At 41.9% G+C, this 22,555-nt stretch overlaps 4 protein-coding genes across 6 annotated transcripts; 3 read left to right on the forward strand and 1 right to left on the reverse strand.

Annotated features, from left to right (window-relative positions):
- Positions 1–1,699: 1,699 nt before the first annotated feature.
- LOC138214368 (ATPase inhibitor A, mitochondrial-like) lies at positions 1,700–4,052 on the forward strand. Its single transcript, XM_069175943.1, has 3 exons — positions 1,700–1,853; positions 3,333–3,445; positions 3,568–4,052. Exons 1-3 carry the CDS (start codon positions 1,782–1,784, stop codon positions 3,707–3,709), a joined length of 327 nt encoding a protein of 108 aa, XP_069032044.1. The 5' UTR covers positions 1,700–1,781; the 3' UTR covers positions 3,710–4,052.
- Positions 4,053–4,354: 302 nt separating this feature from the next.
- On the forward strand, positions 4,355–11,419 carry LOC138214366 (heterogeneous nuclear ribonucleoprotein R). Of its 2 annotated transcripts, XM_069175941.1 has the most exons (12): positions 4,355–4,532; positions 5,930–6,090; positions 6,223–6,341; positions 6,462–6,569; positions 6,679–6,792; positions 6,984–7,160; positions 7,372–7,507; positions 7,614–7,819; positions 7,907–8,056; positions 8,142–8,263; positions 8,346–8,884; positions 10,838–11,419. In XM_069175941.1, the coding sequence occupies exons 2-12, from the start codon at positions 5,934–5,936 to the stop codon at positions 10,870–10,872; spliced, it is 1,863 nt and encodes a 620-aa protein (XP_069032042.1). In that variant the 5' UTR covers positions 4,355–4,532; positions 5,930–5,933; the 3' UTR covers positions 10,873–11,419. The 2 variants fall into 2 exon arrangements, with proteins under 2 accessions (XP_069032042.1, XP_069032041.1); XM_069175940.1 differs by lacking the exon at positions 10,838–11,419 and having other exon boundaries at positions 4,356–4,532; positions 8,346–9,788.
- Positions 11,420–13,678: 2,259 nt separating this feature from the next.
- Positions 13,679–16,896, forward strand: dnajc8 (DnaJ (Hsp40) homolog, subfamily C, member 8). Its single transcript, XM_069175946.1, has 9 exons — positions 13,679–13,782; positions 14,357–14,458; positions 14,880–14,936; positions 15,332–15,398; positions 15,541–15,635; positions 15,740–15,811; positions 16,013–16,104; positions 16,241–16,316; positions 16,416–16,896. The coding sequence occupies exons 1-9, from the start codon at positions 13,711–13,713 to the stop codon at positions 16,533–16,535; spliced, it is 753 nt and encodes a 250-aa protein (XP_069032047.1). The 5' UTR covers positions 13,679–13,710; the 3' UTR covers positions 16,536–16,896.
- A 501-nt stretch (positions 16,897–17,397) lies between these two features.
- Positions 17,398–22,543, reverse strand: LOC138214371 (uncharacterized). Of its 2 annotated transcripts, none has more exons than XM_069175948.1 (5): positions 22,101–22,543; positions 20,204–20,379; positions 19,676–20,028; positions 17,937–18,021; positions 17,398–17,827 (listed from the first exon to the last, which is right to left on the reverse strand). In XM_069175948.1, exons 3-5 carry the CDS (start codon positions 19,897–19,899, stop codon positions 17,684–17,686), a joined length of 453 nt encoding a protein of 150 aa, XP_069032049.1. In that variant the 5' UTR covers positions 19,900–20,028; positions 20,204–20,379; positions 22,101–22,543; the 3' UTR covers positions 17,398–17,683. The 2 variants fall into 2 exon arrangements, with proteins under 2 accessions (XP_069032049.1, XP_069032048.1); XM_069175947.1 differs by having other exon boundaries at positions 17,398–17,830.
- Between the last annotated feature and the right edge of the window lie 12 nt (positions 22,544–22,555).

Consider the following 22,555-nt stretch of genomic DNA (forward strand, 5'->3'; position numbering starts at 1 on the left):
ACAGATGCTTCCACATCCTCATGGTCATTGCTGAGCTAAACAGCTTGAAAGGATGCAGCGCGTCATCACAACAGCACCACGCCCACGCTTTCTCACTGACCCTCAACTCTGCAGGAATTAGAGAATGGAAGGGGAGTTTCAGGGATGGTGAGCTCATGCTATACACTGCAGTGGGATGAGCATTGTCGGACAGAGGGCAGCTCTTCATCAATGGGATTACATTATGACTCATATGTACTGAACACCCACCACCTCTCCTTATTGTGCAAAGCTTGCTCTTTGTGCCGCGGAGTGTGTCTCATCCAGCAGTTGAGAGATGAGCACTCTTCTTCTGTCATTTGTATTGTCGCAAGACTTGAGTAAAACTGCATCAGACACGGGTACAAATCTGTGACACATAATGGTAATTTGAATATTTTTCCAATTATCTTTGTAAGAAGGAGACCAGATGAGAATAAATGATGGCTTCAATCCCCCAATAATCTTGAACCAAAATCATTGGTTGAAATGGTGAATGAATTTTCAATGCAAGACAATTTTCTAGTTTCACATGCTGAAATGGGAATGCAAGTTCAGTTCAGTTCAGCTTAGAGCTTTGAACTGCAGGATATATAATCATAAACACACTCACATCACTGTCTGAAATACTGTCTTTAGTAATATAGTAGTCATAAACTGTTAGATGTGATGTTGCATGGAAATAAAAAAATATGTATTGTATTGTTTTAATTGTAATGGTTTTGTGATAATTTCCTAGAAGTTTCCTCGTGACAGAATTGGTCCTGATTGAAGGGAAATGTAGACTCAGAATCATAGTTATCTGCATAATTGTAACAACAGGTTAGCTTTTAGCTTAACATAAGAATTCAAGAAATGATAAATAAGCTATATGTATTAAGTTTCCATGAAAAAGTGAAAGTTTAATGTCGCAGTTCTTTCAAGAAAATAACATTTCTGTACAAGTGGTGCAATAGAATACAAGAACCTTCCTCGAATTTCTATAGGAAATTAAAAAGGTTATTTTTCACAGTACAGTATGCCACACTGCTAACAAAATTACATCTAATCCAGAAGCTCCTTTACTTGAAGTATAAAAGTATAGCAAAGTAAAACTAATTTGGTCCCTCTGACTGATATGGCATCATTCAATTATTAATGGTGAAGCATCATGTTACTGCTGGGGTTGGACGACTTTGATTTACTTTATATACAATTTTATATACAGGGACAGCAGATAAATCTGAGGGGTCGTCAGATTTGGTCCCTCTGTCACCAATCCAGTTTACTGAAAGAGAAACGAGGAAAAAAAATCTCATCTTTGATTTGTGGTGAGATATTAGACCATTTGAACGTTTATGAAAATGAAACCATTTGTTTAGAGGGAAAAATCTCTATTTTGTGGAGCTGTTAACAACTCACACACATCTGAAATGTAATCCTGTTCGGAAAGGAAGGTTGGAGACCAGTGGTTTAATCTTTAACATTGTGTTGTAGTTTAAAAGCTTGTTACATTATCCATTGTGTCAAAACTTTTTTTTTTTTTTTCAACAATTTTACTTACGTAAACATACCTGAATAAATGTACTTTACTTTCCACCAGTGCGGATAACATGCAGCTCTCACCCCTCACCAGATGGGGGCAGCAAGGAGCCCACATGTGCCACGGATAGTTGTCTCTCCACGCCCATATTTACTTCAAATTTCCGCATTTTGAGCGAGGAAGAAGAGGACACTGAAGTTTTCAGTCTGCTGCAGTTGCTTTTAATAATATCTGAGCGGTAATGGAAAAGCTTCTTCTGAGAGCAAACCTGAGGAGGTGCATCGCCTCTCAGATCAGAATGGCATCTGATCAGGTAAACTGCGCTGGATTGGTGACAGCTGTTTTTTTGTTTTTGTTTTTTTATGTTAGCATTAGCTCGCTAAAAACTGCCATACTAATGATGGTCGGCTGAAGCCGGCTGGTTGGTAACTTCTGATCCAGTCAAGGATCATCTTATCATGCGGGCTCGTTGATGATTCGTTAAACATATGTGCAGTTGGTAATCAAATAATCATAAATGACAAGCAATGAAATGAACCTATCATTTTACCCCAAAAAACTTTAATGAACTATATGCATAATCACTTTTCTAAATATATCTGTCAATTAACTTGTATATTTCGCAAACAGACAACCCCCATCAATTGATGTATTGTTGCCAAATGACCGTGTCTTTAGAGAGAAATAAGATGGATTATTGATCCTATTATAGGTTTTTAAAATGTGAAAATACAGCTGCAAGAGGAAGTAAAAGAATCCTTTGAAATTATCAGCATTTATATTTAAATTTGCTTCTAAAATGTGCCCAGATTTTTGTCTTAATCCCAATTTGCTGTCCATAAGAAACATGCTTCACAAAAAGGTGAGCTCAGAAGGCTTATTATCAAGAATTGTTTATTTGCATAAAGATAGATAGTGTCACCCATTAATCTCAGATAGTTTAGGTATTTATCAAACTACAGGAGACAAATTGTTTATACATGGAGGTGATCTCCCTGTTGAATGACCTCAACAGCCATTCACGCCAGATGTAATTCAAATCCAATGACCAGGAGGAATCAATCTTCTTTTGTTAATTGAAACCATTAACTCACAGCCTGGACGTGGGCGGTGCAATTAAACGACCCATTTCTGATTCACTTTAAGAGATGGTTCGTGAAGAACAGCCACACAACACAAAATCAATGTGGGTGTAAACCTGGTTGGCTCCTTGGTGTGAAAAGGGTATAAGAGTATGAAGTAGTTCTCTACGCCTGAATGATCCAAAATTCCCCCAGAAACTTGTGCAGCTCTGATGTGTTGCTGCTGGAAACGCTTGTACGAGGTTCCTGCCGCCAAAGGAGATTTGACCAGTTGTTAAATCCAAAATTTCACTTCTTTTCCCCACCGGTGCTGTGATTGTGTTCAATAAAAACGTGTTATAGTTTGTGTGTTATTAGCTTAAGTCCATGATATTTGTCTATAGCCTACTTGAAAAAATGTCCCCTCGGGGATTAATAAAGTAACTACCTAACCTTGTGGCTCAGATCAGGTCATGCAGAAAACCAAACGGTTCTCGAGCGTAACACTACCAGAAATGTTGTTTACAAATGTGTTACATTGTTGGATATAAAGGTAACAAATTATTTTAATGTGAACCTCCTTAACTTCACAAACATGAGTGGGTCTTCTTTTTAAAATATTGCAAAGAAAAGAAGATGGTTATGGAATAAAAGCTATTGTTCATTGTGATTCTTTTTCTCGTATGAAAGTTGTAACAAAGTACAATTTTGCCTTTTTTTTTGTATTGCAGCTCGGGGAGTTGGGCAAAGGAGCAGGGAAAGGTGGAGGAGGAGGAGGCTCAGTGAGGGAGGCAGGAGGTGCATTTGGAAAGAAGGGAGTGGCAGAGGAAGAGCGGTACTTCAGGTGAAAATCAGGATGATATAATTAATCCCACTGTTGAATTCTCATACCTGTATCAATGGTTTTCGATGATGTTTTTTTTTTTTTTTTAACCTGATTTGTCTTTATTTTGTTTCCCCCTGCAGGCAGAAGGAGAAGGAGCATCTGGAGGCACTGAGGAAGCATCACGCAGAAGAGATTGAGCACCACAAAAAAGAGATTGAGCGCCTACAGAAGGAGATCGACCGCCACAAGGGCAAAATCAGAAAGCTCAACCATGATGACTGAAGCTCAGAGGCGTGTCGTCACTTCTCTTCCCGAGAGAGTCCAGCCATGTTAATAACAATAAAATAATGATATAGCTATAGATTGATTGTTTGCTGGTCAAGGCAGGTCTGTATGGGATGTCATACTGACGTCATCAAAAGTACAAAAAAAAAAAAAAGAAAAAATCAAACAATAAAGTGATTAATTGTTTTGCTATCCTTGAAAGCTTTAGAATATGTGTGAGTCATTGTTCATCCCTCTCCTTTATTGTCACTTGTTCATTCAGTGCGCTTTTTGAATTGTGTTGGCACGGAGGAAAAAAAAAAAAAAAAGAGGCGGATCCGGTTTGCTGTCATTGGTTTAAAGTCCTGCCAGTCAAGAGTTCACTCGCTGTGGTTGGACAGTTGACGATAAAGCGCTGGACTCCTTCCCTGCGCCTCCCGCTTTGTTTTTTTAAAATTTCATAGCCACTTAGCTGCATTTAAACTATCTCCCCTCTACGTGTTGCTATTAAATCGTTGCCACTTCGACCCTTGAGCCGGGTAACGGCGTTTCCGAAAGCCGTCAAAAACCTTTTACCGCACAACGAGAAGACGGCTTGTCCCGAGCTGTCAAAAAAAAAAACACCCCATTCCCGCTTCGCGAGTTTTCGTTAACATCTCGCGATGGTTGCGGAGCGGTGGCGTTGTTCGGGCGAGCCGACGACGAGACCGTAGCCGTCTGGAAATTTGTCTCGTGGGTTAGACTCAAACGTTTTCTGCGTGTTAGACAATTTTGTACGCCGGACGAGTCGAATCGTTTCACATTTTAACACACACCGCAGTTAGTTTGCCGAATTAGACTGGTAAGTGTCGCTAACTATCTGTTCGCACCTTGTAGGGAGCGTGTGTTTGATTTGTGAACGGGTGTCTCTCAGCACGGCGAGGCCTAAAGTATAAGCTCGTTTAGCTAACCAGAAAGCCAACCATTATTTTTATTTTTTTTTTACTGTTTGCTCGAGAATGAGAAAGAAAAAGACTCGGAAGATCTAGCTCGTTATGAAAAAAAAATACAATACGTGCAAATGTGCGTTTATTCGGTAAATATCGGCGCATATGAATTTAAAAAAATGTAATTCATCTCGCTTGGTAAGCAGGCTGCATGTGAAGGGGGCGGGACTGGCTGTCGGTCTTGAAGTGACCGGGTTGTGTTACCGAACAAAATGCATCAACATTTCCACATCGATTGTGTTTTTTTTGTTTTTTATTATTATCAAACAAGGATTTGTAATAATTGCAACTCCCAACAGGATGTTAATCCGACCTCCACAACTGGCCTGTGTTAGTATTTGTTCATGGCTGTAATATCACACAAGGATACTAACTAAAAGTCGAGATGTTCATTCATTTGACAGCGAAAATAACAGGCTCAAAGGTTGTCATCGTTAAAAGGAACAATGTCATTTATGGTAGTGAAATTCTCGATTATGAGATCAATTCTTTTAAAAAAAAAAAAAGTGTATCGTTGATAATAAACTTTATTTTTTTGAGCACCTTTCACAGTTTCTTTTTTTTTTCTTTTTTTAATAGGTTTCGGGCGGGCTTAGGTGCTGTGGTAGTGGCGAGGGGTTGTGGGCAGTTATTTGACTAAAAACGACACATTTCCACGTAATTTTGGACTATAATCATTACGATATTGATTTTTTAAAAAGCTGTGTCTGCCATAAAATGAGCTATAGTGATTTAGGTGCAATGAAAACACACTTTGGATGCTGCAGCCAAGTGATATAATGGTGGGGGAAAACCCTGTTACATTGCATAAAAATGCTTTTTAAGTCAAATTAAAAACTAACAAATTAGCAATAATAAGAAAAACTACCTTGGGTGGAAAGAAACCGTTGTAAAGGTAAAAACAAATATCAAATAAAAACAGTAGTCTGAAAAAATTAAAAAAAATAACTTGATGTTACAAAACTTTGGTGCATAAAAAAAAGGGATGCTTCACCATACTTTTTTTTTTTTTTTTTTTTAATAATATTTAGCAAGCCTGCACTATTCGACCATGATAAAAAAAAAAAAAAAGTCAAATTATTATGAAGGTGCTGAACTAAAAAGAGTAAAAGAAGTTTAAAATCAATCCTCTGCCACCTCAGGCGGCCGGTGCAACGATGCTAAAAATGGGATCTCTTTTCCTGCCTCTTGTTAAAATCCCAGGTGCTGAATTTTGTTCAATTAGTCGTCTTTCTCGGTTGGTGTATCACAGGAGAATGGCTGCCGCTGAGGTGAACGGTAGTTCTGCCCCGGCGAAGGAGGAAGAGGAGCCCATGGACGTGACCGCAGCGCACACGGAGAACTACCAGACGCTCATCGATGCCGGGCTGCCCCAGAAAGTTGCTGAGAGCCTAGATAACATCTTCCAGACAGGTGGGAGGATTGTTGTTGTTTTGACTCCAAAAAAAAAACCTCTTCAGTGTAATTTTATCATGCCATTCTGGAAAAAAATAAAGCTGTCTGCTGTAGCTAAGCTTTGACAGCGACCCTTCCTTGTAACCGCAGGCTTGGTGGCATACGTTGACCTGGACGAAAGAGCTATCGATGCACTGCGGGAGTTCAACGAGGAGGGAGCGCTCACTGTGCTGCAGCAGTTCAAAGAGAGTGACCTGTCTCACGTACAGGTATCCACGGAGATGGATTACACTCCTTTTTGTCCTTGAGAGGAGTTTTATGTTAATGTAGATCGAAGGCACGTACTAAAATCTCAATTTATTTATTTATTTATTTATTTTTTAATGTAGAACAAAAGTGCTTTCCTTTGTGGAGTCATGAAGACCTACAGACAGCGAGAAAAACAAGGAAGTAAAGTACAAGAATCCACCAAGGGCCCAGATGAGGCAAAAATAAAGGTAAAAAAAAAAAAAAAAGAAAAGTCTTTTCCGTAGAAGGTCAGAAAGAGGGTCATATAAACACGCCTCCGCAGCTCAGTCAATGTGTGTTTTTGTGTGTGTTTTTCAGGCCCTGCTGGAGCGGACGGGATACACTCTGGATGTCACTACAGGGCAGAGAAAATACGGGGGTCCCCCACCTGAGGACGTGTTCAAAGGCACACAGCCGGGGATTGGAACTGAGGTAGCGAAGCGATCGATAGATATTGACGGAACCTGTCCGTCAGGAGTTTCACAGCTCCGTTTTAATTCGATTTGATAATTGAATTTGAAGCATTACGCCCGCGCCGCAGTGTCGCTCATAAAGAACCTTAACTATCTCGCCGCGTGTTGCGTTCGTCGCACCCTCACCTCCATTTCCCTCTTCCTCGCCAGGTGTTTGTTGGAAAGATCCCGAGGGATTTGTATGAAGATGAGCTGGTGCCGCTCTTCGAGTCTGCGGGTCCCATCTGGGACCTCAGGTTAATGATGGACCCCCTGTCTGGTCAGAATAGAGGTTATGCCTTCATCACATACTGCAATAAGGACGATGCACAAAAGGCTGTGAAGCTTGTGAGTAGCATCGCAGCAGGGTGGAAAAACGATGTCAATCCACATTTAAACAACTCAAAGAGGATTATTCTACAACTGTTTTACGTCCAGATGCTTTGGGAAATAGATGTATGACGGGGGGTTAACTTTAAAGACGATTTATTCTTGAAACTGTTGCTTTTATTTACTTTCCGTTTCACTCAGTGGTTAACCGCTCTTATTTTCTTTTCAGTGTGATAACCATGAAATCCGCCCCGGCAAGTACTTGGGAGTGTGTATATCTGTTGCAAACAATCGCCTGTTCGTCGGATCAATTCCAAAGAACAAGACAAGAGAAAGTATATTGGAAGACTTCGGCAAAGTCACAGGTTAGTTTTGAGTTCACAGGCGTGCATTTAGTTTCAGAAACTCATTAACATAAACCGTGGGTTATGAAAGGTGCGACAGCTGTTCGGATGTTGTTTTACCTTACAGAGGGTCTCCAGGAGGTGATATTGTACCACCAGCCAGATGACAAGAAGAAGAACCGGGGCTTCTGTTTCCTCGAGTACGAGGATCACAAGTCTGCAGCACAGGCTCGCCGCCGCCTCATGAGCGGCAAGGTCAAAGTGTGGGGGAACCCGGTCACTGTGGAGTGGGCCGACCCCGTGGCTGAACCCGACCCGGAGGTCATGGCCAAGGTTAGCGGTCGCCAGGTCTTTTAAAACGCACCAGACGCGCCGTTTTCTGCGGGGGGTGACAAATATCCTGCTTTTCTGCGATCACAGGTCAAGGTGCTCTTTGTGAGGAAGCTGGCCACAGCGGTGACTGAAGAGCTGCTTGAAAAGACTTTCTCTCAGTTTGGAAAGCTGGAACGAGTGAAGAAGTTGAAAGACTACGCTTTTGTTCATTTCGAGGAAAGGGATGCTGCCGTCAAGGTGGGGTTGTTCACACTTCGTTCAAGACGTGTTACTACACGAGTGAAGTTTCTGTGCATGCTAACGGCTGGTTTGGTTTGCTCAGGCAATGGATGAGATGAACGGGAAGGAGCTGGGAGGGGAGGAAATTGAGATCGTCCTGGCAAAGCCCCCAGACAAGAAGAGGAAAGAGCGCCAAGCAGCTCGGCAGACCACCAGGAATGCGGGGTGAGTCAGGCGACTGGTCAGCTACCTGATTTATTCTCACGTAAGGGATCGAATGCATGAAACACTATCCTCTCCGCTGCAGGTATGACGACTACTACTACTACCCTCCTCCGCGCATGCCGCCACCGGGCCGCGGCAGGGGCCGCGGAGGCCGCGGGGGCTATGCCTATCCACCAGATTACTATGGCTATGAGGACTACTATGACGACTACTATGGCTACGATTATCATGACTACCGTGGCGGCTATGAAGACCCTTACTACGGCTACGAAGACGTGTACAGCATGAGGGGCCGCGGTTCCCGTCCTAGCAGGGGAGGGCCTCCTCCACCGAGGTCTCGCGGAGCTCCGCCGGCACGAGGCCGGGGTGGCTACGCCCAAAGGGGGCCGCCCCTCGGCGGTCCGAGGGGAGGCCGAGGAGGGCGGGGAGCCCCTTTCCAGCCCCAGAGGGGCCGTGGTCCTCGCGGGGCCCGGGGCAACCGCGGCGGGAACGTCGGCGGAAAGAGGAAGGCAGACGTGTTTAACCAGCCTGACTCCAAGCGCCGCCAGACCAACAACCAGCAGAACTGGGGGTCCCAGCCCATCGCCCAGCAGCCCCTGCAGCAAGGGGCCGACTATTCCGGTAACTATGGTTACAGTAATGACACCATGGAGTTTTCACAGGATTCTTATGGGCAGCAGTGGAAGTAGATGCACCAAAAGGTATTACAAAAAAAAAAGAGAAAAACAACAATAAAAAAGAAAAAAACAGGAGATTGGCCACAATTTTTTGATTGACTTTTTATTCTTCATCCCTCTTAAAAAAAAAAAATCTGTATATATCTCAGAAAAAAACGGACAGACCCCAGAATTGGCTCGAGGTGATTGGCTGGAAAGCCCTTTGGCAGAAGAAATGAACGTAACCGTTGTGGTGAATCATTTGCTCCTCCTACGGTTTACATTGGGACACGTGTCTTTAAAAAAAAAAAAAACACACACACACAAAATACACTTTTACTGTTACTTTTTGTTCCCGGTTCTTTTAAAGCCAACAATGAACATTTCCAAAAAAAAAACAAAAAAAAAACGTGGACATTCATTCTCAAAAGTCTGAGAGGACATTAAATAATGAATATTGCCTTGCAGGAAGTTTTTGTCCATGCCCCCCTCCTCCCCTCTCCTTCTTGTACTCCCTTTATTTGTGGTTTCTCATAGTTGCTTAGGGACTTGCTTGTAAATAAATGCATATGGTTAGAGCTTCATACTTCATTTTTTGCAATGGTGGAGAAAAGAATCCACAGGAAGGAAGAAAAACAAAGTTTTGTAATGTTCAAAGTGTATGCCTAGCATTTCTAGAGATAGACGAATTGTGTTTTTTTTTAAAACTGATACCATAACTTCCTATGTTTTCTTTAAACTTGCCCAGTAGGATTTGGTTTGGCTCACCTTAAGAGCCTTAGCAGTTTGTTCTCTGATGTTCTTTGTATTTATAACTTTTACGTTTGTTCCGTTTCAATAAAACTCAGCTGAGCATCAGTCAATTGTCAGATACTCAAATTCAGTGTCGTCATTCAGTATTTGATTTGATTTTTTGAACCTCAATTCTCTCATTTGGATGAAGATCTTCTTTCCCCAAGTCAAATTTTTTTTTCCCCTCAGAGGATAATCACAAATTGAGCAGTCACACAACGGGACAAGAGAACTTTGAAAGGCGTCTGGATGATGCAGAGTTCAAACAGGATTTTTAACCCTTTATTCTCCAGTGCATGTCAGACTGCAGTCATTTCCTGCGCACACAGTTCATGTTGTGAATGTTACAGCGATACCAACAACAATTAAAGGAACCAAGCTGTAAATTTGACTTCTCGCCATTACTCAAGAGTGTTCCTGTCTGTCCAGTCTGTGCGCACAGGTGTGCAGTTTATGCTTTAGTAAACCTCAGCCTACCTTCAATAAATGTGGTTCTCTGCCATTCCAGATGAAGGGAAAGAAAGCCATTTACGCCTGTGAAAATTATGTGGATATTTATTGAGCTTGTATTGAAATATAACGCGTGTAAACGGCACATTTTATGACGATTTGTGCACATCTCTATGAGATGTAGTATTACGATGCAGTGGAAACACGTGATTTTCACGGCTGTAAATGTTTTGTGTCTTTGGACACCTTTTTAAATGTTCTTTTTTTTTTTCTTTTTTTTTTAAGACGGGGCTGACACCTACTTACTGAAGCTTATACTCTGTACACCTTCACACAAACTTGAGAGACAAGGACAGTTTTGTTTATTGGTCCTCAGTCAGAGCGACATTTTTGACTTGGACTGGATTTGTTCTTGTATGAGTTGTCTCCACATGAATTTTTTTTTTTTTATTTCCAAAAATCCGCTCATCAACCATCTTTTCTCTCCTTTTGAAGACACCAAGGATCTGACCATCCAAAGGGTTAAAATTCCTTTGAAAAAAAAAAAAAAGTGACTTTGGCAATCGGCAAATTTTTGTTCACAGTAGAAAATTGTTTTTAGCTTCTTGCCTTTTTGGTGCCATGATATCATTGTATTTTGTTTCATATGTCTGTCCTCTTATTCCAACCTACCTAGGTGGAGAAGCATTGAGAGCGGCACCGCTAGAATGAGGAACTCACCTGAACGGTACTCAAGGGTGAGCTAGCCTTGCACAGAGTACTGTCTCCTCTCCTGTAGCTCATTGTAATCACTGGAGAAACACTAGCCGTAATCATACCTTGCTTTTTTTATTTTTTTTAATTTTTTTTATTGCTTCCTCACTAATTTACTGTCCTATGAATCAACCTTTTATGTATTTATTTATTTATTTGGGGAGGAGTGGGATTTTTTTCTTTTCCAGGTATTAAAGAAGACGAGTCACTAAAGTTGACTGAACAATCATGGGAATATTAATTGCTATCGGGCTGTTTCTTGGGCTGACAGAACATATGAATTGTGCATATTTCCTTCAAAGACATTGTGCATATTTTGTCATCTAAAGCCAAAGAAGTGATGCACAGCTTTAAGGGGTCTAATTCCCGTTTCTTTAATCTGGAATAAAGAGCCAGGATTTGGTAAGCGCTATAAATGTAAAAACCACGCCAACACCTGCTGCCCGTCTTGGCTTACTGCACCTCAGCTGTCTGCACACACGTTCAGTGAATGGGAGGGAGGACGGGTGGGGTGGGGGAGAAATGGACATTTCACCTCCTGTGCCGCTAGAGGAAGCAGCTCCACACCAGCACGCCCAAGTGTTTGTTTTCTTTAATCCAACGATGCATATATTGACCGTTTTCTGAGCTGAATACTTGTTAATTAGTAGGTTGACATTAACTAGAGGAGCTGCTTTTTTTTTTTTTTTTTTAATTCATTGTGAAAGCAGCGGGGATGCTGAATTTATATGTTTGTGAAATTGGCTGATGTTGGAACAATGGCTGCACCTCAAAACCGATGTCTTTGCCCCGTATCGCCACAAGATGGCAGCAGAAGGGGTAGGTTATTTGTATTTCACAGGCAAGACTGGGATTAAGGGACCACAGTGCAGCAGACAGCTAATTGTTGACACCTACTGTGATTAAAGTGCCATTAAACAGCTTCTCATATCAGCACTCTGTCTTTATATGTCGCCTCTTGTCACCAGGCAGTAAAGGAGCTGCCTGCATCCATGTGAATGAGTTCACAGAATTGGAAGGGGCTGATTGGTAAGATTGTTCATTATCAATTTATGTTCAGAGAGACTACACGTTTGTATTTTTTTTTTTTCATTTGTTATAGTTTAAAGCATAATGCGGTCTATCACATCTTTACCTTCCAGAGCAAGTAAGTTCAATAATTTATTATTTTTTATTTTTTTTTTATTTTTTTTTATTTTTCAGAATAAATCAAGAATCAAGTCACTGATCTCGCGGATGTATTTTTTTTTTTTTTTTTTTTTTTTTTTAGATAAAAATGATACCTGCCTTATATTAAAGACAATACAGTCTGTCTGGTCATGTGGTGGGTTGGTTGGCGGTGTTTAGAAATTGATCTACCAAGATTTGTTGACAATGTCCTCGTCTGTGTGGCTCTTTTCTAGTTCTGAGTCAGAACAGTGTTCCTCCACGAGGTGCGAGCCGGGTCCGCCGTGGGATTTCACGTCCCTCTGGACGGGACCGCAGGACGCCGAGGTCCAGAATCCACCGAGGGTGCACCTGGCGCCTTTTACCTGCTTACAGCTCAGCAGAGGTGACGGGTGAGAAATAATCTCGGCTCAGTGCAGCTGCTCAGAAAAGCTTAGCGTTGTGTAACTTTCATTGACTCCTTAAGTCTCCATGTGAAATGAAATGTCAGCAGTTTTAGTGATTGTTTCGTAACTAAAGTTTAAACAGGAGTCAAACTGAAAGCGGAGGTGTGTCGATTTTAAAACAGATTTAAATATTCTCATGTTCTTGATGTCTTCTTTTTTCTTTTTTTTTTGCTTAGACCAGAACATTTGGAGGGGACAGTTGATGGACAACAATGACCCGGAGCTCCTTCCGGCATCCTGCTTATCCAGGCTTCGAGAATTACTCCTGGAAATGTAAATGAAATGTGCGTTTGGTTGTTTCAACACTTTGTTCAAATAAATAAATGTGTCTATTTACATTTTTAACTTTATATTAACGTGGACCTTGTGATGTGTTTTTTTTTTATTATTTCAAACCGCCGCGGCATGGTTGTGTTTTCCTTTTGGGAGGCCATTGTGAATGTTGAGCACTATCACGGGAGTTCATTGTGAAGTTGAATAGAAAATCATGGGTGGATTACTGCAGCTCTTGCTCAGCATCGTGATTTAACGACAAGCATCTGTGATAGTACTGTGTGTAAATCCAGTCACTACTGGGCTTGAAGAAGGGGATCTGTAATTATTTAAAATGACCTAGAAGTTTAGCAGGCTGTTAACATCAGATACATAGTGGGTATTTTTGTGGATCAAAGATGTTAAAAGTGTTAAACTACACGTCAATCAATGTGCTCGGTAAACCCGAGAGGCTTCCGTTCATTAATACAGACCGAGGCGAAAATAACTGAACGGTAAAGCGGAAGTGTTTTCTCTTTCTAGGAATTAGTTCCTGTATTTTCAAAATAAGGCAGGGTATAGTTTCAGTTTAAAAAAAAAAAAAAAAATACATAAATATATCTCCATGTTTTACATCTTAAGTTTCACATCATCCATACAGACAGCTTTCAGTTGGTATTTGTCAGCTGTCGTCGATCCAATACATTTTAATTTTTTTTATAGCCATTATTATTTTATAGCTAAAAAAAAAATCTATTTATTCATTTAAATCATTTCATAAATCGTTTGATAAAATTAATAAAAAACGTTTGTTATATACTGACGCGCAGACGAACTGAATTATTAAACGATTTTATTTTTATTTTGTTTCCTCACGAAGCGAACGTGTGGTCACGTGACGTCCCTACGTCACATGTAAACCAGGGTGAAGATGGCGGCCGCCGGAGGAGAGTCCTCTTGTCAGAGTGTGTCGGATGAATTATTTCAAAACTTCTACACGGAGGTACGACAGAGCTTCTGTTCGCTTGTGTTTTTCCGAAGCGCCGGCGACCCGCCGTTCATCGGCTGAAGCCGATTGGTCGGAGGTCGTCCCGTTCCTCAGCCGCGAGGCCTCGCAAGACGTGAACATCAGCTAACGACGAGGAGCTAACGTTGACTGGAGGTGTTTTGAGCAGCTTCACTCTGGCGTTGCACCGAAAGGGAAACACGTTTCCACTCTCTTATTCTCTGCTGACGTGACCGCGAAATCACAGTTTGCTGCACGGTCGTGGTTTTTTTTTAGGTGGAGAGGGTGGGGGGGTGTGTGTGTGTGTGGGGGGGGGGGGGGGTGTAGTAAGTGCACGTCGGTGGACGGTGTTGACCATCATGCATTCAAATCAAAAGGAGGTCAGGTGATCCCAGAAAAGATGCATTTCCTTCCGTGGTCACCTTTTACTGCTGAGTGCCGGCTGCAGAAAAAAAAAAAACAACACTCAGGGGAGGGGGGAGAAGAAAAAAAAAAAGGATTTTGAAGCTGCAGTTTCAAGATGAACTTCGGTTGTCGTTTTGAATGTTTTCGTGGGTCTTTGTTGTGACAGGTGAAGCAGATTGAGAAAAGAGACTCCGTGTTAACCTCCAAGCAGCAGATCGAAAGACTGCTCAGACCTGGTTCATCCTACTTCAATCTGAACCCCTTCGAGGTAACTTAAGTGTGTTTATTCATCACTGATAAACATGTTAACTAGTCTGTGTTATATATTTTTATTTATTTTTTTGACATAGTTTCTACGTCTAAATTAATGTTGCATGCAAAACAGCCAACATCTGTGATAAATAATAATGTGCTAAAATCAACAAACCCATCTGGGATGCTGAAGAAGAAGAAGAAGAAAAAAGTTGATTTACTTATAATAGATGACTGAAACATTTGGACTTTGCCATAAAACCCAAAATGTTATAGAGGCAATACAACGCCTGTCTGAACTTTCAGTGTTTCTCTTGCATGCCGACAGCAGCTGGAGTTCAGCACGCTAGTAATCTTGTGAATTGACACTTTGGTTACCATAACTAATGTATTATAAACCTGAGGAACGGCCATTTAAATATCCATGTCATTTTCAGGTGCTGCAAATTGATCCAGAAGCAACAGATGACGAACTGAAGAAAAGATTTCGGGCGGTAAGGAAAGCACGAGAAAACTGGGGGGGGGGGGGGGATAAATCATCTTTGAAGATATGCCTTATATTATATTAGGTTGCACTCGAAGCGCTTTATCTAGAGGGTCGTTTGTTGCTGCTAATTCTCCCCACCGGTGTTATTGTTTTAATATATCTTGTTCCACGTGTTGGATTTTGTTTACTGCTTTTATGATGCCTTTAAGAGTTGGATTTCTCCGTCTGCCTTTAGACTGGTTTACTGCATTATGTGCTGTATGCACGAGTGGTTCTATTTTTATTTTTCACGTAGAAACATTTCAGTCAATCGTGTGTTTATATCGCAAAGCAGTCAAATAAATAATGTTATAGATAATCATTCATTTTTAATTCCTAATCTTGGTCTCTTTAACTGTGCAGTTGTCCATTTTGGTCCATCCAGACAAAAATCAGGGTGACCCAGAGAGAGCACAGAAAGCCTTCGAAGGTATGAATACTCATATTTGACATTTTTGACCGTTTTCAAAGGCTTTCGTTAAACCTTTTTAAACCTGCTGTACGTTCAGTTGACGCTGACATCAATTCAAAACAAAGTTTTAATTCAACCTGAATTTACGATTATGTTCCAGCTGTGGACAAGGCATACAAACTTCTACTGGAACCAGAACAGAAGAAGAGAGCCTTAGATGTGATCCATGCAGGAAAGGAATATGTGGAGCACATGGTGAGTAGTCTCCACGTCCAATACCGTATTTCACACATTTTTGCTCAGAGTTACTGAGTTTTCTTAATCTGTACTGGTTTAGTAATGTTAATTTGATTGAACAGGTAAAGGAGAAAAGGAAACAGTTGAAGAAGGAAGGGAAGTCGTTGGATATGGAGGAAGATGACCCTGAAATGGTAAGTTCGAATTATTGAAATATTTTCTGAAACTAAATCAGACTTCAAGTTGAAATTGTAAAGGAAAGTGAGGATGAGTATAAAAAAAAAGAGTCATAATCACAGTCAAGGTGACTGTTAACATTAAGATTGAAAATTGACTATACTATATACTTATCATGCATAACTTTTTTTGTTTGTGGTTTTATTTTTTTTCTCCAGTTCAGGCAAGCTGTGTACAAACAGACCATGAAGCTGTTCGCAGAGCTTCAAATCAAGAGGAAGGAAAGGGAAGCAAAGGAAATGCATGAAAGGTATATTTAAAAAAAAAAAAAATTATATTCACAACCTGTTTGTTGTTGTTGCGGAAAACCATAAACTGTTGAGCTGCTTTTATTTAAATTTACTAATCATTAGTTTGTGTTTCTTGTGTTTCTCTTACTTTACCAGGAAAAGGGCGAGAGAGGAAGAAATCGAGGTAGCAGAGAAAGCAAAGCGGGAGAGAGAATGGCAGAAAAACTTTGAGGCATGCCCTTCCTTGACTGTGGCTATTCATCTCAAATAGGATGACCCCTCTATTGGAATTTAGTAAATCACTTTTTTTTTTTTATTACACATTTTTCAGGAAACAAGAGATGGGCGTGTGGACAGTTGGAGGAACTTCCAGGCCAAAGGGAAGACCAAGGAGAAGAAAAACAGGTCCTTCCTTAAACCTCCTAAAGTCAAGATGGAACAGAGGGAATGATGCTATAAAATGGACTTCACTAGATTAAAATCCACTGTTCAAAAAAAGAAAAGAAAAAAAAAAATCCCAGATCTGTGTATCCTCACCTCGTCGTCTGCAGTCAGCTGTGTAATCATCATCACAGTCATCAGGACACGTCTCATACCACGACTTCCTCCTCCCGACAAACGTAGTTTTGTACTTGGTTTTCTAATGTACATATTTGTGATCTGGAGATCAGACCTGCCTCGTGTAAGAAAGAGAAATGATGCATCTTCCATTTATGTAACTGGTGAGAAAAATGTTGTTTGTTGTCATTTTGCTTTTTTTTTTTTTTTCTTTCTTTTTTTTTTAAACTAAATAAAGCTCGGTCTCAAGCCTACTTTACTGTGGCCTACAAAGCGGAGTGTAATGTTCGCAGTGAAGCTACAGCCAGGTACGGATGGGAGTTTGGGAAATGGAAATCGAAGGAAATGTTTTCGATGATCTATCTCGATCCCTTTTCACAAGCCCAATATACAATAGTGACTACGTTTACGCGCAGTACTTTCAAATATGCTGTCAGAACAGGAAATATATTTCTTGACCGGCTGATAGCTCACAGAGATAAGTATTTTGAGGCTAGAGTACAAATGCATTTAGTGTCCCCGATACCGGCGTTAGGTCTGCACGTCTTTAATGTATTAATTTAAATGCTGTTGATTAAAAAAAAAAAAAAAAAAGACCAAACACCTCACTGGTGTTTTTTTTTTTTTTATTATTATTTCCTAAGCTGTTTTGGAAGAGCTGAATACAATTATGTTATGTGCTTAGTTTCTGCTTTGGATTTCAAACAAATTCCATAAAAATAAACCGACTGGCTCGTAAAATAACACCCGTGCAATTTCAAAGAGTCACAAGAGTTTTGTGAAATTTAATAATATTTCAGGAAAAGAAAACACTTCTCATTAAACAAGTAGACACACAGATGGTGACGGGATGCTAAAAGTGTACAACAAATGTCAAAGAGGCAAAACAATAGTAACGCAAACTTAAGATTCCTTTCCTTTCTTAGTGGTCTCATTTTCAACTCGCATCACCTTTCTCCCATCAGGTCTCCTTTTGTATGGAAATCTCTTCTGCATGCAGGCTATTCAAAAAGTCTCATCGTCCTCGAACGTGTTGCGGCGTCACATGACTTTACACTGATCTCCTCCACCTGCAGCAGCAGGACCTCCGTTAGTGCTACTCATCAGGCCGTCCAGACTGAGGCCCTGAAAGGCTCCAAATAAGGAATCGTTGTTCGCCGGGGCCGGTTTCCTGGCAGCGGTGGTCTGCTGCGGGTGGAAGAGACGGCAGCCAATGATTGTTGGATTTACATCTTGACAAGCAAAAAAAAAAAAAAAAAGAAATCTTCAGTGTCATTGTTGTCAATTCACTTACCCTCGGGAGGCAGTGGTGGCTCCTGAAGTGAGTTCTGACGGACCGATCTGCGTTCTTCTTGGCCAGTACGGCTTGCTGACGTTTCCTTTTGGCAAAAAAAAAAAAGAAAAAAGGAGCAAAACCTCAGGCATGTCACATGGACAAGCGGCTTATTCATGTGAGGAAGAACCTTTATCCTCACTAAGCCAAGTTCGGTCTGGCCAAGAGTCTCAGCTGGCTGACAAGTTATTTTAAACTTTAAATCCTGAAATAGTTTCTTGTCTTTTTAAACGAGTACAGAAACAATTCAGATTTTCAGAAAAAAAAACCTGAAGTGACTATGTTTACAGTGAAGGAAATAATGATTTGATCCGTTTGCCGATTTTGTATGTTTGCCCACTGACAAACAAATGAACGGTCTATAATTGTAATGGAAGGTTTATCTGAAGTGATAAGACAGAATATTAAATTTATTTTATTTTTTTTTAAATCCAGAAAATCACATCATATAAAACTTATAAATTGATTTGCATTTGATTGTGTGACATAAGTATTTGATCCTCTACCAGCCAGCAAGAATTCTGGCTCCCACCGACCGGTTAGATTCGTACTCTCACTTTAAAAAAGTACTCCGAATCTCGACTCATTACCCGTCTAAAAGACACCTGTCCACAGAATCAATCAATCAGATTCCAACCTCTCCACCGTGGTGGGCGAGACCAAAGAGCTGCCTGAGGACGTCGGGGACAAGATTGTAGACCTGCGCGAGGCTGGAATGGGCTACAAGACCATCGGCAAGCGGCTCGGTGAGAAGGAGACAGCTGTTGGTGCGATTATTCGGAAATGGCAGAAACACAAAATGACCATCAGTCGCCCTCGTGGGGCATCGACGATGATGAGAGAGGTGAGGGATCAGCCCAGAACTACACGGGAGGAACTTGTTCATGAACTCAAGACAGCCGGGACCGAAACATTACGCTTCGGGGGCGTTTCTCTGCTGAAGGGGGACGGGACGACTTCACCGCATCGAGGGGATGACGGACGGGGCCACGTACCGGGGACATCTTGGGCGACAACCTCCTTCCCTCAGCCAGGACACTGAAAACGGGTTGTGGGCGGGCCTTCCAGCACGACAATGACCCAAAACCTACGGCCGAGGCGACAAAGGAGCGGCTCGAGAAGAAGCACATTGAGGTCATGGAGTGACCTCGCCGGTCTCCGGACCTTAATCCCACAGAAAAATCTGTGGAGGGAGCTGAAGCTTTGAGTTGCCGAGCGACGGTCTCGAAACCTTAAGGATTTGGAGAGGATCTGCAAAGAGGAGTCGACCAAAATCCCTCCTGAGATGTGTTCAAACCTGGTGACCAACGACAAGAAACGTCTGACCTCTGCGCTCGCCAACAGCAGTTTCTCCACCAAGTACCGAGTCACGTTTTGCTCGGGGATCAAATACTTATTTCACACAATCAAATGCAAATCAATTTATAACTTTTATATGATGTGACTTTCTGGATTTTTTTTAAATTTTTTTTTATTCTGTCTGTTAAAATAAACCTGCCATTACAATTATAGACCGTTCATTTCTTTTATCAGTGGGCAAACTAACAGAATCGGCGGGGGATCAAATCCTTATTTCCTTCACTGTAAATATGAAGGAAATTTTTTTTTTTAAATTCTTACCGAGGCAGAAAAATAGCACCATAAAAAGACTAAAACGTCAATTTCACAGTTAATAAGATTGAAATGCTCTTTCTCCGTACCGCTCTCTCTTCAGGTCAGCCTGGTACGCTCTGAGCCAGGAGTCTGGGACTTTCTGGCCGTTAGCGGGGAGGCTCCTCCTCCTGCCGACGCTCTTCCTGCGGGTGAAGCTGCTTCTGCGGACGGACTGGCTCCTGTTGGCTCCTCTCTTGGCGGAGGTGCTCTTCCCGGACACGCAGCTGGTGAACTGCTTCAGCGGAGCCCCCAGAGACATGAGGGAATCCATCTCCAGATGTTCGGTCTTGTGTAGGTGTTTTTTTGGTTTTTTTTTGTTGTTGTTGTTGTTTTTTTCCCCCCGGGGGTGGTCTCTCTTTATGGCAAAGTCAGTTCAGGATGCGACTGATGAGGCTGTAATCTGCAAATACAAAAAAAATACAAAAAAAAAAGAAGAAGGTATAACCATTATGAAAACCTTCAATACCTCCGTGACGCGTCAATAAAGAAAAGGCACCTCAGTGTTATCGAACTGAATTCCCATTTTAAAAAGTACAATTTAACATAATAGGCTTAGAGAAACAAATGGGACTGACCTGTGAGCGGTATCTCCTGCAGACACAATCGGCTGATAGCATCATTTGTTAAAGCTGCGAGACGTCGAGTCGATGCATTGCTTCGAGCACTTCGGTTTGTGTACCTGTAAACGCCTCCCCCCTCAGTCACGGGTTGCTCTTATGGGGATTTGACTGATGACCTCGCCGAGGATTAGCTGAGGACGCAAGTCGTTTATCTCATTTACAACGGAGCGGCTCCAGACAAATCTGCACAGGTGAGCAGCTGCTCGGTCCCTGAAATAGCTCACACATTATAAACGCGTTTTCAGTCGGGGGGGGGGGGGGGGGGGGGGGGGGGTTTGACCGCAAGTGGGCTGCGCCGAGTTTAAAAAAAGGTGCATCCTTCACTTTTCTCACGATGTAACTTTAAGTGACCCCCGCAGAGGAGACCGTTTGGTGATAAAGCATCGGAGGAAGCTGGACAGACTTGAGAGGTGGAGGATGACGCAGAGAGGATTCCTTTCTTTCCCCTGAAGACACGCCGTTTCATTAACGGGGGACATTAAGCAACCGCCTCGAAGCTAAATGACTCATTTCTTTCATCCACGCGGTTAACTGAATCCGGACTCTCAAGTCTGTCCACATTTCTTCTAATCACTTAGCTCGGATTCTTCAGAAGGCTGCTACTGAAATGAGAAGTCTATTCCGAACACATTGAATATCAGGAACTTCAATTAAATACTTGAATTTTGAGACTCCTAAGCTTTAAGAGCTGACACTTTCTGAACTGCAGTCTATTTCTTATATTACTATTGTATCTGCTCATGTATAACTATCCAATTCAATTTGAGCTCTATAATGTCAAAAGACAACATAAATCATCTCGGGATGCTTTTCATAGTAAGGTCAACCTTACAGTATTGTAAGAAGAAACCAACAATCTCCTCTCCCCCCCCCCCCCCTTGAGCAGCATTTGGCTACAGTGGGAAAGAATAACTCCCTTTTAACAGGAAGAAACCTCAGACAGAAGCGGACTCAGAGGTGGGCGGCCCATCGGCTTCCACCGGTTGGCAGCATAGAGATAGAGCAAAAAAATAAATAAAATAAACAGAGCAGGTAGGTGGGGCCAGTAACCACAGATCAGAAACATTCCTGCAGAAAGTTAGAGAGAGAGAGACAAGACAGATGAAAAAGTAGAAACTATGGAAGACCAAGCGGGCACAGTTGTCGCATATAAATGCGTGGAGAGCCACAGGTAGTGGAGTCTGCTTCCCGAACCCAGAGCGGGAGCTGGTTCCACAGGAGAGAGCCTGAACGCCGAAGGTTCCGCCTCCATTCTGTTTTTGGAAACTCTAGGGGAACCACGAGCCGTCACTCTGAGAGCGTAGCGCTCTATTGGGAAAGTCGGGCACGATAAGGTCTTCAAGACGGGATGTAGATTGGCTTATAAAGGGCCTTGTATGCAAGAAGGAGGATTTTAAACTCTGTTCTTCACTTCACGGGGAGCGAATGAAGAGAAGCTAAAATGGGAGGAAATTTGATCTAAGCCGCTCTGAGTCAGTCAACAGTGGCTCGCTGTGATGAAGTCAAACGTTTTTTTTTTTTCTAAATGTAGTTATAGCTGTGGTAGAATTTTGGTCACATATGGTGGCCAACGCCAATTGATTAAAGGCTGATCTAATGTTTAAAAAAATAAAATAAAAATGAACCCGAGGTCTATGATTCTCTACGGAGAGTGGCAAGACCCATAAATTCAGGCAGTAAATTTGGGTCGGGTAACACCGGGCTGGTGATGTCATAAAGCAGGGTCCCAATTTTGGCTACAGTATAAATAGCGTAGTAGGGGTCTCCGCAGCTAGAACGAGCCTTCCACACACAGGACTGCAGTGAGACAGAATGCGGACAGTGAGGTTAATAACAGTAAACTGGCACATACCCACAGATGGTGACGCCTACACGACAGGGATACACCTGTTGCAGCAGATCTTCCGTGCTTCCGTCCTCTTCCGGTCTTCACGAGGTGGCAGCTGAGCTCAGATTTTGGAAGGGAATGAAAGAAGAGATTAGTTTCCGACAGAAATTAACGAACAAGATAGGACTGCTGATAGAAGGCAAGCGATATCGGTACATGTGCCTGCCAGGAGGGATTAATGGCAAAGCCAGCACTTTAGGACACCGTGCCTACAAGCTTAGCAATTACAAACTCAAGTTACTTTAAACTAGTTACAGAGGGGGGGGGGGGAACAAGACTAATTTTGAAAACCAAATTAAATATGTAAATGGATTTCTCTGAACTCGAGATGTACTGGACTGCAGTACACCGCAGAGCTGCCTGGTAAAACAACTAGGAAGATGGCACTTTTCCAAAGGTTGCCGTTTCTTTGAAGCAAA

This window comes from Embiotoca jacksoni, unplaced genomic scaffold (genome assembly GCF_022577435.1).
Source record: "Embiotoca jacksoni isolate LCO1_2020_lvr unplaced genomic scaffold, fEmbJac1.0.p SCAF_7, whole genome shotgun sequence".
NCBI lineage: Eukaryota > Metazoa > Chordata > Actinopteri > Embiotocidae > Embiotoca > Embiotoca jacksoni.

Excerpts from the sequence above, each read along its gene's own strand:
- LOC138214366 (XM_069175940.1), top strand. The coding sequence starts at position 5,934 with ATGGCTGCCGCTGAGGTGAACGGTAGTTCTGCCCCGGCGAAGGAGGAA. Across the intron at positions 6,793-6,983 it reads AGCCGGGGATTGGAACTGAG|GTGTTTGTTGGAAAGATCCC; the intron begins GTAGCGAAGCGA and ends CTTCCTCGCCAG. Across the intron at positions 7,161-7,371 it reads CACAAAAGGCTGTGAAGCTT|TGTGATAACCATGAAATCCG; the intron begins GTGAGTAGCATC and ends TTTTCTTTTCAG.
- LOC138214371 (XM_069175947.1), bottom strand. The coding sequence starts at position 19,899 with ATGGATTCCCTCATGTCTCTGGGGGCTCCGCTGAAGCAGTTCACCAGC. Across the intron at positions 18,022-19,675 it reads GCTGACCTGAAGAGAGAGCG|GAAACGTCAGCAAGCCGTAC; the intron begins GTACGGAGAAAG and ends TTTTGCCAAAAG. Across the intron at positions 17,831-17,936 it reads GCCACCACTGCCTCCCGAGG|CAGACCACCGCTGCCAGGAA; the intron begins GTAAGTGAATTG and ends TTCCACCCGCAG.
- LOC138214368 (XM_069175943.1), top strand. The coding sequence starts at position 1,782 with ATGGAAAAGCTTCTTCTGAGAGCAAACCTGAGGAGGTGCATCGCCTCT. Across the intron at positions 1,854-3,332 it reads TCAGAATGGCATCTGATCAG|CTCGGGGAGTTGGGCAAAGG; the intron begins GTAAACTGCGCT and ends TTTGTATTGCAG. Across the intron at positions 3,446-3,567 it reads GAGGAAGAGCGGTACTTCAG|GCAGAAGGAGAAGGAGCATC; the intron begins GTGAAAATCAGG and ends TTCCCCCTGCAG.
- dnajc8 (XM_069175946.1), top strand. The coding sequence starts at position 13,711 with ATGGCGGCCGCCGGAGGAGAGTCCTCTTGTCAGAGTGTGTCGGATGAA. Across the intron at positions 15,636-15,739 it reads AGGAATATGTGGAGCACATG|GTAAAGGAGAAAAGGAAACA; the intron begins GTGAGTAGTCTC and ends TTGATTGAACAG. Across the intron at positions 16,105-16,240 it reads GCAAAGGAAATGCATGAAAG|GAAAAGGGCGAGAGAGGAAG; the intron begins GTATATTTAAAA and ends TTACTTTACCAG.